Source organism: Diceros bicornis, chromosome 25 (assembly GCF_020826845.1).
Source record: "Diceros bicornis minor isolate mBicDic1 chromosome 25, mDicBic1.mat.cur, whole genome shotgun sequence".
Taxonomy (NCBI): Eukaryota; Metazoa; Chordata; class Mammalia; order Perissodactyla; family Rhinocerotidae; genus Diceros; species Diceros bicornis.
In genome coordinates this window covers 17,765,198-17,777,714 of record NC_080764.1, presented here as the reverse complement: position 1 = coordinate 17,777,714, position 12,517 = coordinate 17,765,198, and the positions used below count along the sequence as shown (strand labels likewise).

At 37.9% G+C, this 12,517-nt stretch overlaps 1 protein-coding gene across 2 annotated transcripts in view; it reads left to right on the top strand.

The window, feature by feature from the left end:
• POLR3B (RNA polymerase III subunit B) overlaps positions 1-12,517 on the top strand; it is a 116,673-nt gene that overhangs the window by 26,984 nt on the left and 77,172 nt on the right. For both annotated transcript variants that reach the window (XM_058568509.1, XM_058568510.1), the window contains 3 exons: positions 1,689-1,811; positions 5,561-5,680; positions 10,333-10,467. In XM_058568509.1, the coding sequence (XP_058424492.1) occupies positions 1,689-1,811; positions 5,561-5,680; positions 10,333-10,467 (378 nt within the window). The remainder of the gene's footprint in view (positions 1-1,688; positions 1,812-5,560; positions 5,681-10,332; positions 10,468-12,517) is intronic.

Sequence of the window (12,517 nt, the reverse complement as noted above, 5' to 3'; positions counted from 1 at the left end):
TGTTAGTTATCTGTGCTATGTAACAAATTATTGCGGTGTCTGTGGGTCAGGGCTTTGGGAGTTGCTTGGCCCAGTGGTTCTGGCTCAGGGTCTTCCATGAGTCAAGTTGTCAGCCAGGGCTGCAGTCTTCTGAAGGCTGGATCGGGGCTGGAGGGTTTGTTTCCATGATGGCTCATGCCCATGGCCGTCGACTGTTGGTAAGAAACCATAGCTTCTCACCACTGGGCCTCTCCGTAGACTGCTTGAGTGTCTGCTGACACAGCCACTAGCTTCCCCCAGGGGAGCACTCCGAGAGAGAGCAAGCAGGAAGCTACAGTGCCTTTTATGATGGAGCCTCCACAGTTGTACACTGTCGTTTCCACTTTTTTCATATAGAAGAGAGTCATTAAGTTTAGCCTACACTCAAGGGGAGGAGAATTAGTCTTCACCTTTTGAAGGGAATGTCAAAGAATTGGTGACCTTTAAAACCATCACGGTTGGCCTGAAAGGGACATAACATATGTTTAGCTTCCCCTCAAAGCTTCAAAACTTTCAATAAGTTTCCATCTGATCCTGAAGTATCCAAACTGAATTGACAGAATACAGACTACTAAAATTCAAATGTGGAATTGTAGAATTTTGAGCTGGAAGGGGTCTGGTTGTGCCTCTCGTTACAGAAATGAAAGCACTGAGATGGAAGAGGTGACATGACAGTGGTGGTTGTAAGGTCTGTGGTTGACATTACATCAGATCTCTCGACTCTAGAGAAATGCCCATTCCGTTGTATTCAGCGTAATGTTCTTGGTGTTCTGCGTTGGAACTGGGATTTGGTTTCCCCTTTCTCTCTCTCCATGTGGTGAACTGAGAACTAGAGCACTGAAGCCTAACGAGACAGTCATCCCTGGCTCAGTTTTCTCTACAGAGCTAAAGGGAGAATTTTAATGCAAGCATAACTTGCCCCCTAACCTCTAAGAAGCAGATTATTTCTCTGCCAAGAGAGGGTTAGTGAGATTATGCTCTATTTCTTGATATGGCAGAATTCCAGGCAAATGTGTGAAGGAGTGAGCCTTAGTACCATATGGAATCTACGAAGACCCGCATTGCCGGCTGCCACCTTGAAACACTTAAGTGGGTTTCTTAAACCTGTTAAGTGTGTTCTTAGTTTTAAAAAAATCTCTTTTAAAATCTTTATAATTACGGCTTGATATCCCTAGAATAGTGAGGTAAAACATCCCTCAGGAAAAATTCTTTTAGCCTGAATGTGAACAATTTGACAATTCTCAGAAAAATTAATCTTTTGGTGAAACTAATTGGGGTTCTGTTTCTTTTCAGCAATGCACATTTTCTGATTTACTGCTCTTTGGCTGTTTTGTTTTATTTTTTTCACTTTGCCTTCTGGTAATTGTGACCAGTGTCTCCAGCCTCCTTTTTTCGTGATGAAACTCATAGGATATTTACAAATTTTAGAAGATGGTACACATGCACAGAGTGCTTGAGAATGTTTGTTTTCCTCTTCCTAATCAAAATTTCTGTTTCAGGTTCTTCTGCAGCTTGGGCTATGGCTGCCAATGCCAGATGGCACCGTTTCTGAGAAAAGAGCTAGCTTTTGCTTAGAAGTAATACCCACAAACAATGCCAAATTAGCATAAGCAAATGTCAGTGAGTTAACACAAAGCCAACACTCTTTCTATCTTTTCTTTCCTTCCTAGGCCATGGGTGTTGAGAGTGACCAGGAAATTGTGCAGATGATTGGAACAGAGGAGCACGTGATGGCTGCATTTGGACCCAGTTTGGAAGAGTGCCAGAAAGCTCAGATTTTCACACAGATGCAGGTGTGTCTTTTCATCTTGTCCTTTGCTATGAAAGGGAATTGGAGATTTAATGCTGCTCATTGATAAAGCATCCGATGCAATGACTTCTGGGGGTATAGATTTGGGAGGGGCATTGGGGAGATGGGAGGAGTGGCAGATATGCTTCTTTGACTCATTTTTTTAGGGATTGAAGGAAGGAGTTTGCCTAGACAAACTATTAGCCTGTGGTGTCTAACAGAAGGGATATGTGGCCAAGAGGCTTTTGTTCTGAATATAACAGCAAGCACTCTTTTTTCCTTATTTGCCTGAGTGATCTGTTTTTTTAAACTACAGAAGCTCTAGTGTAGAAGGTTTTTTTTTTATGCATTTCTTCTTAATATCACTTTTTATTCCCTACCTCCAGTAGCTTTTGGCATCCAGTTGTATGTGGTCTTTATCCCTTTTCTTGAATTCCCAGTGTTATTAGCAAGACAGGCCCAGCCTCAGAGACCCCTGTACCACTTAGAGCCTTCATTGACCTGCTTAGGCACTCCTGGTTGGAACCTGGGAATTTTAAGACAAGACTCAAAGATGAAGATAGGGAGCTATATAGATGTCAAACATAATAAAAATAATTGCACCTTCCTTCCCATGTGGCAGGGAGCCGTCACAGCCATACATAGGGTCTTTAGTCCCACATTTGTAAACTGCTTTGCTAAGTGTAAATCAATAGTGACATTCCTCATGGCCTTCCTGGGAGGTAGGAATTCCTTACCATAGAACCACAATAGACAGTTCTTATTTATCCATATGTACACTTCTATTCTGTGGGTTACTTAGAACAAGGTAGAAATTCCAGGCTGCTTTTTTCTTGTCGCCCAGGATGCTTGTAGAGTTAGCATTTTCCCACTTATATCTGTTAGTGTGTGTTTTGAAGATCAGATCTGTCTTGATATTTTCATAGACTGAGCCAAACATTTAGGAAGGTTGTCATATGTAAGTATATACTTTTCCAAAGCACAAATCAGCAGGGATTATTCTCATCACAGTGATGAGAATAACTAATTAACTAATTAGTTAATAGTCAACTCTAGTTATTGGGTAGGCAGCATCAGGAAAAGTTGTTTCGATTTAGGAGATTCTATTTTTGGTCTTTATTGAAAGTGAAATATTTATTGAACATGAATCTGTTCCAAACTGAAATTATATTGTCCAAGGGTTGCAAGCACATGAAGAGAAAATGCTAAGAAACACCCAAGAATTAGCTCAGTTTTGGGAGATACACTCCATCCTTTAAAGCTGTGTAACGCCCTAGAAGAGCAATTTAGCTTAATGATACCCCGGTGGATTCAATGAGATCCATTACTCATTTTATTGCAAATATTATCAGTGTTGGTCAGATAACCCTGGCATTGTAAAGCTGTTTGAGCAGGGGCTAAATAGTGGGTTGGAAAATCATTCATTCATTTCTCTTAAATAGGTACGGCCATAAAATTTCAGCTAACTGAATTAGAGCAGTTCAGTTAAAAGACGAGGGGAATATACAGTTAGTTAACATAAGAAAGGCATGTTCCTAACATGAGAAAGAAACAGAAAGTCTAAGTTTGAAATGGCTTGTACCTTTATGCTGGATTAAAGCATAGATTAATATTTGCAACTAATAAGAGGGCACAGAGGCAGGCATAATCTAAAATGGTTGATAAGTGGAACATATATTATGAGTTATGACAACATGAATATTTTATGTTCTAAATGAAAATGTAGCACACATACACTCATACAATAGAACTTTTCACGACGTGGCACTTCAGTGGAGTGCTTAAAACCTCTGCTTAGTTTTGTTTTTAATGCCTCCCTTTTTAGTCTCTCCTCCATTTCTTCTGCTCATGAAGCCTTTTCACTGTATATTGGTCATGTACGTTTCACATTGTCATTGCCAAGGGCTCTGGTTTATAGAGAAGAAATTATATATTACCTTTTTGGGAGAATAGGATGCACTAGGGGTGTCATCTTGGCCTATTTATGAACAGATCTGGCTCTTACCCCAACCCTCACGTGATGAAACCCTGGCAACGTTATTGGGTATTCCAGGGAAAAGGTGACTTTCTACTACATCAGAAGGGATGCAAGGCTGCCCTGTGTTCCTTTATTTCTTCCTCAATGAAGTGAAGGATCTTTAGCCTCTTTCCCAAGGGAACTAGAAGACCAAATTTAATGAAGACAACTCAGTTTAGGAAAACTCAGTTTAGGGAACTGCCTGTCTATGTGTGGTTCCCCCCAGCTGCTGACTTGCTGTAATCAGTTACTTAGGTACTACTTACTGCTGGGTTGCTGCAACAGGTGTTTTTCGGGGTCTTAGTTTATCTCATGCTCCAATGGCTTTTTTTAAAAAAATTATGTATTTATTTATTTTTGGTGAGAAAGATTGGCCCTGAGCTAACATCCGTGCCAGTCTTCCCTCATTTTGCATATGGGATGCTGCCGCAGCATAGCTTGATGGGCGGTGAGTAGGTCTGCTCCTGGGATCTGAATCCTTGAACCTTGAGCTCCCAAAGCAGAGCGCACGAACCACTACGCCACCGGGCTGGCCTTTTAACAGGGAAGATCCTAGGGTTCGTATCCAAATCTTATCACAGGGAGTTCCATTCAGTTCCAGGCACTATACTAGTCATTAGGAATCAAAGCAAAAGATGACACAAAGTCTCGTAGGAGAGACATACGTGTAAATAGATGATTAAAATACTGTGTGATCTGAACACAAATGAAAGTACTCAATTCTTTATACATAAGGAATTAAAATAGCAGAGAAAAAGGAGTGGAGTTAGGAAAGGCTTCAGAGAAGAAGTGATACCTGATCTAGGTTTTGAAGCATAGGCTGGCCCCTTAACTGTGTCTTTTGATGAGCAGTTTTAGATTTTGATAAAATCTAATTATCAAAGGGGTTTTTTTTATTTGTTTGTCTCTTATGGTTGTTGATTTCTTTGTCCTACTTAAAGAAATCTTTGCCCAGTCCAGGGCAGGAATATATTTTCCTATGTTTTCTTCTAGAAGCTGTTATCTGTTAAAGTGTGAGCTCCTAATTGGCATCTGGGCAGACGGAGCTCAGCTGAGCCCTGCACCTGGCCAGATGTCAGGGCACCACTGGGAGGAATTTAACCTGACATAGCCCAGGAAGCTGAATTCGCTTGAAAAGGATGTGGGTGGACAATTTTTTGATTTTGAAAAAGCCTATCAGGAGTGTAATTAGCAATTATGATAAATCTGTTGGTCAACTTGGAGAGAATTTTAACAGTAAGCCACCTTAACACTATTAAATCTTCCAGTCCATGAAAATGACATAACCCTCCATTTATTTAGGTTTTGTTTTCTCTGAGCAGTGTATGGTAGCTTTCAAGATAGAGGTCTTACATGGTATGATTCCTTTTTGAGGGAAAAAAGTACTACCCCAACATGTTAACTGCGGACTGTGGTTCTCTCTGGGTGGAGGATTGATGGCTGCTTTATATATTTATATATAATTTTTCTCTAAGTTTCCTACAATGTTCATGTATTGATTTTATAGTGAGAAAACAAATTATAAAATAAAAAGGGAACCAGTGTATTAGCATATTAATGCTATTTTGTCATTGATTCATGACAAATGTTGATTTTTGACTAGGCCCAATGTAGCTTTCTCTATAACCAGGGTTCTTGTCTTTTTTGCTTATAGTGTTATGTATGGGTAGGTGCTTAATAAATTCTCTCCGATGATGTCATTCAAACACTATTATAATATATTCTGTTTTTTATAGGCATTAAAATACATAGGGAACAAAGTAAGAAGGCAGAGGATGTGGGGAGGTGGACCAAAGAAAACCAAAATAGAAGAAGCAAGAGAGCTCCTGGCTTCTACCATTCTGACCCATGTACCAGTGAGTAACCCCTTTACAACTGTGAATAGTGATCTTTGAGGTCTGTGTATTTCTGGTCAAGAAGTTGAATACATGTTACATTATTTAAAGTCTAGTTCCGTAAGAAAAGAGAGAATCCTAAAGAGGACTGGACGGCCCCCAGCAATAATCTTCCATTATCAACAATTTGTCTGTGCTCAGAGAATGTTGGCTGTGTCGTGTCATCATCTTATCATGCTTGTTCTATCGTGGTTCTTTCAATCTGAAATGATAGTGTTTTATATTCCTACATATGTTACTGCTTCTACTAGATTTCATGGTTTCAAAGGACAGAGATGGTGTCTTAGATGTTTTTAAGTAAATTAAAATGAGCTTACAGTGCTTTGCACACATGCACACTTTTTTTTATTGTGGCAAAATATATGTAAAATAAAATTTACCATTCTTAAGTGTACAGTTCTGTGGCATTAAATACATTCTCATTGTTGTGTTACCATCACTACCATAGATACCTATTAAAATATTGGATAGGTTTATCTCCTAGACCTTGGATTTTAGAGTTCATGTTGTACAGCCTCCTTCACTTATAGTGAAGATGCTCAGGTCCAGACAAGCTAAAGGATTTGCCTTGTCACCCACCTGGTTAGTGGTCAGAGAAAGAGCTAGAATCTCGTCTTCTGATTCTTAAACCAGTGCTTAATGTTTATTTTTTATTAGCTTTAAACAGATGGGCCATATTGGCAAGAGTCATCCTTCCCCCACTCCCATTTAATAGATATGCTACTCTAAGTTATACAATTATTTGTTAGTCAGACTATCTTGTTAACCAAATAGTCTGGTTTATAACGAGTTACCACGTGTACTATTCATGAATGATCTAATTCAGGGATTGCTAACTCTACCTTCAGGGGCTGATTATAAATAATGAGAAGTCACAGGATCTGTGGAAGTGGACCCTGACCACCTAAACGCATTTGATTCCGTTTTCTTATTTTGAAACACCTTGGGGTGGCCCCGTGGCTTAACGGTTAAGTGCGTGTGCTCCGCTACTGGCGGCCCAGGTTCGGATCCTGGGCGCGCACCGATGCACTGCTTCTCCGGCCATGCTGAGGCTGCGTCCCACATACAGCAACTAGAAGGATGTGCAACTATGACATACAACTATCTACTGGGGCTTGGGGGAGAAAAAGGGAAAAAAAAAAGGAGGAGGATTGGCAATAGATGCTAGCTCAGAGCCGGTCTTCCTCAGCAAAAAGAGGAGGATTAGCATGGATGTTAGCTCAGGGCTGATCTTCCTCACAAAAAATAAATAAATAAATAAATAAAAATAAAAATAAAAACTTCTCATAAAAAAAAAAAAAGAAGAAACACCTTGTTAACCAGTTAACATGGGTCTCTGCTTCTGCCCTTTGGCTGCCATTTATTTGTGTGTGTCCTTGATCTAATTCAAAGAATTAGAAAGTCTTACTGTTAAAGCTGGATCTGAACTGAGTTTTAAACTCTTTTGGATGACTGGAAAAACGGTTTGAAACTCAAAATAGCAAAAATGAGTAGTGAAAACAACAAGGGCTTTGGAGCCAGAAAGTTAAGAGTTCAAATCCTGCTTTCTTACTCCTAGATGATTTACTTTGGACAACTCTTCACTTTTCTAAGCTTCAGTTTTCTCATCTGTGCCGTGAAACTGATACCACTTCCTGACAGTTGTGATGATTCAGTGATGCGATGTACTTGAAGCTCCATGGTCTCCCAGCTCCCCAGCATGGCCATAGAGCCTCTGTTAGGGGCCTCACTTACCTTTGCATGATAGCCGAGGAGAACTTTTGATTAATTAAAGAGCCTTAGCTGATAGAATGCTGGCTATACTGACATTTATTTACTTAAATTGATAATGCTAAACATTGGCACTTTTATGTGGCTGCAGTAGGCCTAAACTACCATTTTAAAAGTTTTGTTATACATAATCCAGTGAGGAGTAAAGTCAGAATAGATAAACCAAGAAAAAGACCTTTGTTTTCCAGAATGGTTTAGGACAGTATTTACCTAAGTGTAATATTGGAGATGATTTTAGGTGATACAGGGACATTTTTATTAAATAATTTTGTACCTATTAGAAAAAAATACAACTAGCATATAAAATCCATTTTTGTGGTATTTGGGATCTTATGGTATTATTGTATAGGATGAAGCTTACTTAAAAATGAGTTGTTTAAAGTTGATTAAAAATATAAAAAGTAAATAATAATCTAAGCGTTAAGGAGATACGACAATAATCATGATGGTGAAACTTGAATGACTAAAATTTAGAAAGCGCTGGTTTGGGTGTGTCTTCATAAAGGGAGATAGATGGGCAGGATACTCAGCAGTCCCCAGCACTTGTACTTGAGGATGACCTGCAGAGACTTTGGCTTGGGACCCCAGCCTCTCAATTCCTCGGAGGCACTAGATCTCAAAGTGCGTTTTTCAGACTAGTGGTATCAGCATCACCTGGGAACTTGTTAGAAATTCCTGGACTCCACCTCAGACCTCCTGAACGAGACACTCTGGGGCTGGGGCCCAGCGATCTGTTCTAACAAGGCTTCCAGGGATTCTGATGCTCACTGAAGTTTGGAATCCACTGCTGTAAAGGTCTCCCCAAGATACCTAAGACCTATCTTTCCTCCAAGGTGATATTAAAAGGACTCCAGAGTTTTGGTGATGACAATTTGCTTTCAATGTTCCAAGCCCATTTGGTAGGTCTTCTTTTTCTCCTTGTTTCAAATAATCTACAGGTTAACATCCCACAAAGGGATTTCTGAACTATTATTGGCATTCTACCAAAAAGTAATGTCAGCCACTAAATTAAAGAGTTTCTGTTCTCCATATCAGTATGAAAAATGGGCTAAGTATTAACTCATTTTTTTCAGTTTAGACCTAGAGTTTACTTTTCAGCATATAGTAGTTAAAAAAAGGGGTAAAATGAATGAGGGTTCAAGTGCCTTATGAAGTTCAGCAGGGCATCTGCTATAAATACCCATATTTATTTCTACTTATAAATGTCTTGGGAGAATCTTCCAGTATTTATGCAAAATGAAATTGTGAAATGGACTTTGTTAAAAGTGGAATATTTGGTTAGTGAAAGTTTGTTCCATTTTTTTCATTAACAAGGAAGGTAAATACAACTAAAAGAGTTATGTGTTCAATGTAGCTTGCCACATTAAGATCAGGAAAAAAATGTAAATTAGATGTATCTTAATGGAGGTAAACATCAATTGAGAATGTAAATTACTTATAACTGCCCAGAGACTGGGTTTTTCTGCTCAGTGTTGTGGTAGTTGTTGTTATGGTTAGAGGTTTGCTTTTTTTGAGGCTGGACAAGAGACTTTTCTTTTTAAAGAACTAAATTTGTTCCAGCCTTTCTTATTGATGTAATTGTTTTGTGAGTACAAGATGACAAAATAGCTTTTAGGGCTACTTTTTCTTTTACCACAATCCAAAGTCAACACATTTCTTTAAACACATTCCAAAGTTCTCAGTAATAGAAAGGGGATAAATTGACCTAGAGAAGAAATGAAACTTCCTTTGAAGGAGAATGAACTTTTTGAAGTATGTGCAGAATTTCTAACATCCTTTATTATTTAGTGTAATTCTTTAACAGCAACAACAAAATGTGTGAAGGAGAATAGTTCCTGTTCTTTTAAATCAAGAGCCCCTGAATTAATCTGTCATAGTGATAAATTTAATAGGCTCTCACTGGGATCTTACTCAATGATTAAGGAAAGTAAAATGGAAATTTTAAAGGCCATACTCTCAGAACTCATCATTTTGGATGTATAGAAAGAATTTACCTAGTTACCTAAGGTTTTTGTCTTCCCAAACAAACGAGTGCAATTATTTAACCAGTTCTGATTTAACTTACTGATTGGGCCAGATTCATTAATATGGATTTCAGGGTTTGAACTAGAGAAGAGTTAATAGAACATTTGCAGCAAATTCATTCATCAATCCATTCATTCATTCAGTTGAGTGCCAGACAGTTTTTTAGTACTATTTCTGTTATCCATTGCTGTATAACAAACATTTCCAAAACTTAATATCTTAAGATAACTGTTTATTGCTGTCTCTCATGGTTCTGTGATTTGACTGGACTCAACAGTGGTGGAAGAGAGTTCTCACCTTGGGTCTCATTAAGTTGCAGACAGATAGCAGCTGAGGCTAGAGTCATCCAAAGGCTTGACTGGGCTGGACATCCAAGATGGCTTCTTCACTCACATCTCTGTCTCCTCAGAGCTTTTCCAAGTAGCCACTCTCTCCCCAGCAGAGTGTTCTGGAATTCTCACACGGTGCTTCAGTACTCTAAGAGAAAGGAAGTAGAAACTGCTAGTTTATAGGCCAACCCAAAATGGGTGATGGACTCTACCTCCTAATGAAGGAGTGGCATGAAACATATAGGGAGGGAAGGAGTTCATGGTGGTCATCTTTGAAGAAAAGCTGCCACAGGTACTGAGTACAAAGATGAAAAGTCATCATCTGAGCTCTCAGGAGGTTTATAGACTAGTTGAATTACTTTGAATAGGGAGAATGATAACAATTCATTATTTTCTTGTTTAAATATTATAACATTTGTTCTTTTCTTGAGGCACATTAAATTTTAATGTGCATTGTCTCAAAAGTTTTCTCTAATTTCTGAATTACAGGTTAAAGAATTCAATTTCCGAGCCAAATGTATCTATACTGCAGTGATGGTGCGAAGAGTAATTCTGGCCCAAGGAGATAATAAAGTTGACGACAGAGACTATTATGGTAACAAGCGATTGGAGTTGGCGGGACAGGTGATTTAATTATTTCATGTTGGAAATCTTATTTTATTCAATAAAAATTAATTTGGTATTCATTTTATATGGAAGGAAGAGAGTTCAATGGAGTATAGGTTGCATATATTTGAAGTATAAACATTTCACACATGACTTACTATCTCTTTGACTTAAGAATTTCTTTGACTATGAAAACTCTCTTAATTCTTTAAATATGTTAATAGTGTGTTACCTGTATTATATCTTGTTGAGATGTTTACCCTCATTTTGTGTAATGTAGGAAGTGAAGTATGATTTTAAGTAATATCATTTATTCAATTAACAAATATATATTAACCACCTATCATGTGCCAGGCATAGTCCTAGGTCCTGGGTCTATAGGGGGAGTAAGACAGACAAAGGTCCCTTTTCTTTTAGTCCTTATAGTCTAGTGAGATAGACAATAAACAAGAAAATAATCCCCTAACTTTTTGGTGACATAGTAGAAGTGGGTTAGTGAGGATGTCTCTGATCTCATTTTAAGTCTTAGCTGATAAATTGTATCTTATTTGGAGAGGATATATCCCTTTCAACTGGGTAGCAAGTGTCTAAATGTCTTTGAAACTTCATGTTTCAGCATTTAAGTCAGAAATTTCCTTTAAATCAAAGAAGTGGAATGTAGACCTGGCTACTTTTGATATTTTCTCTTTATCTTTGGTTTTAAAGAAGTGCCTTGCTGCAGTGGTCTCTGTTGATGTCTTGCTTAGGGTTCACTAAGTTCTTAAATCTGTACATTTATGTCTTTCACCAAATTTGAGAAATTTTCAGGCTTTATTTCTTCAGATATCTTTTTTGTACTATTTTTCTCTTCTCCTTCTGACTCAAATTATACTGTTAGACCCTTTGATATTAAGTCTCTCTCTTTTTTTTTTTTAATTTTATTCTCTTCTTCAGGTTGGAAAATTTCTGTTGATCTACTTTCAGATTCACTTACTTTTTCTTATGTCATTTCTAGTGTGCTATTACACTCATCTAGTTAATTTTTTAGTTTAGATATTATATTTTGCAGTTCTAGAAATTTCTTTTGGGTATTTTTATAGCTTCTGTTTCTCTACTGAGATTTCTTGTTTGTTCATTCATTACAACCATATTTTTATTCAGATCCTTGAATTTTAATAGCTGCTGTAGATTCCTGGTCTGCTAATTCCAACATCTCAGTCGCCTTAGGATGACTCTCTTGATTAGCTTTTCCCTTGAGTATAGGTCATCTTTTCCTATTTCTTCATATGTCCAATAATCTTGGATTGTGTCCTGATGGACATTGTGACTGATGACTTGTAGAGACTGGATTCTGTTTTATTCCTCTGAAGAGTGTTCTGGTTTTCTTTTTGTTTGTTTTAAGGCAGTTAACTTGGCTATAAATGCCTAAATCCCGTCTCCTTGCAGCAAACAGCTGAAATTCTTTTTAGTTCTTTCAATCATAGCTGGGCTGCAAGATGCTCCTTTTGCCGTTCTCGTGGTGTTTTGTCTTCCCAATTTAAACAAGTATTTTTAATTAAAAAAAAGTTATTTTTAAAAAATAGTGTGACAGTAAATTAAACATTATAAAATAGCAGATATATTAAAATAAAATCATAATACACAGTAAAAATGCTTTTTAAAAATAACATTAGGTAGTGAAAAGAATATGAAACAATTACAAGCAAGTTTACAGTAAAAATGAGTCTTTCTCCTACCTCTTACCCCTCTTCTCACCTGACCCAGTTCCCTAGTTCCTTTCCCGAGTAATAGTCACTTTTCCCTTCCTCTCCTCTATCCTTCCAGAGACACACTATGCACATACAAATATCTTTATTAACTGGCATTTTAAAGTTATACCGCTGGAAACTCTTGGCTTGCAGACTTTCAGACCTATGTGTGAATTTATGCTAAGTTTTGTGGTCCTTTGTTGGCGTCCTTTGTCAGGGGCAAGTTTGGAGTCAGGCTTTGCAATTTTAGAACAAATCATATAAAGAATCAGTTTGTCCTCGTTAGTGTGAAACGGATATTCAAAGCCGTATGTCTGTGAGTGTTGCTTGGCCTTTACAGG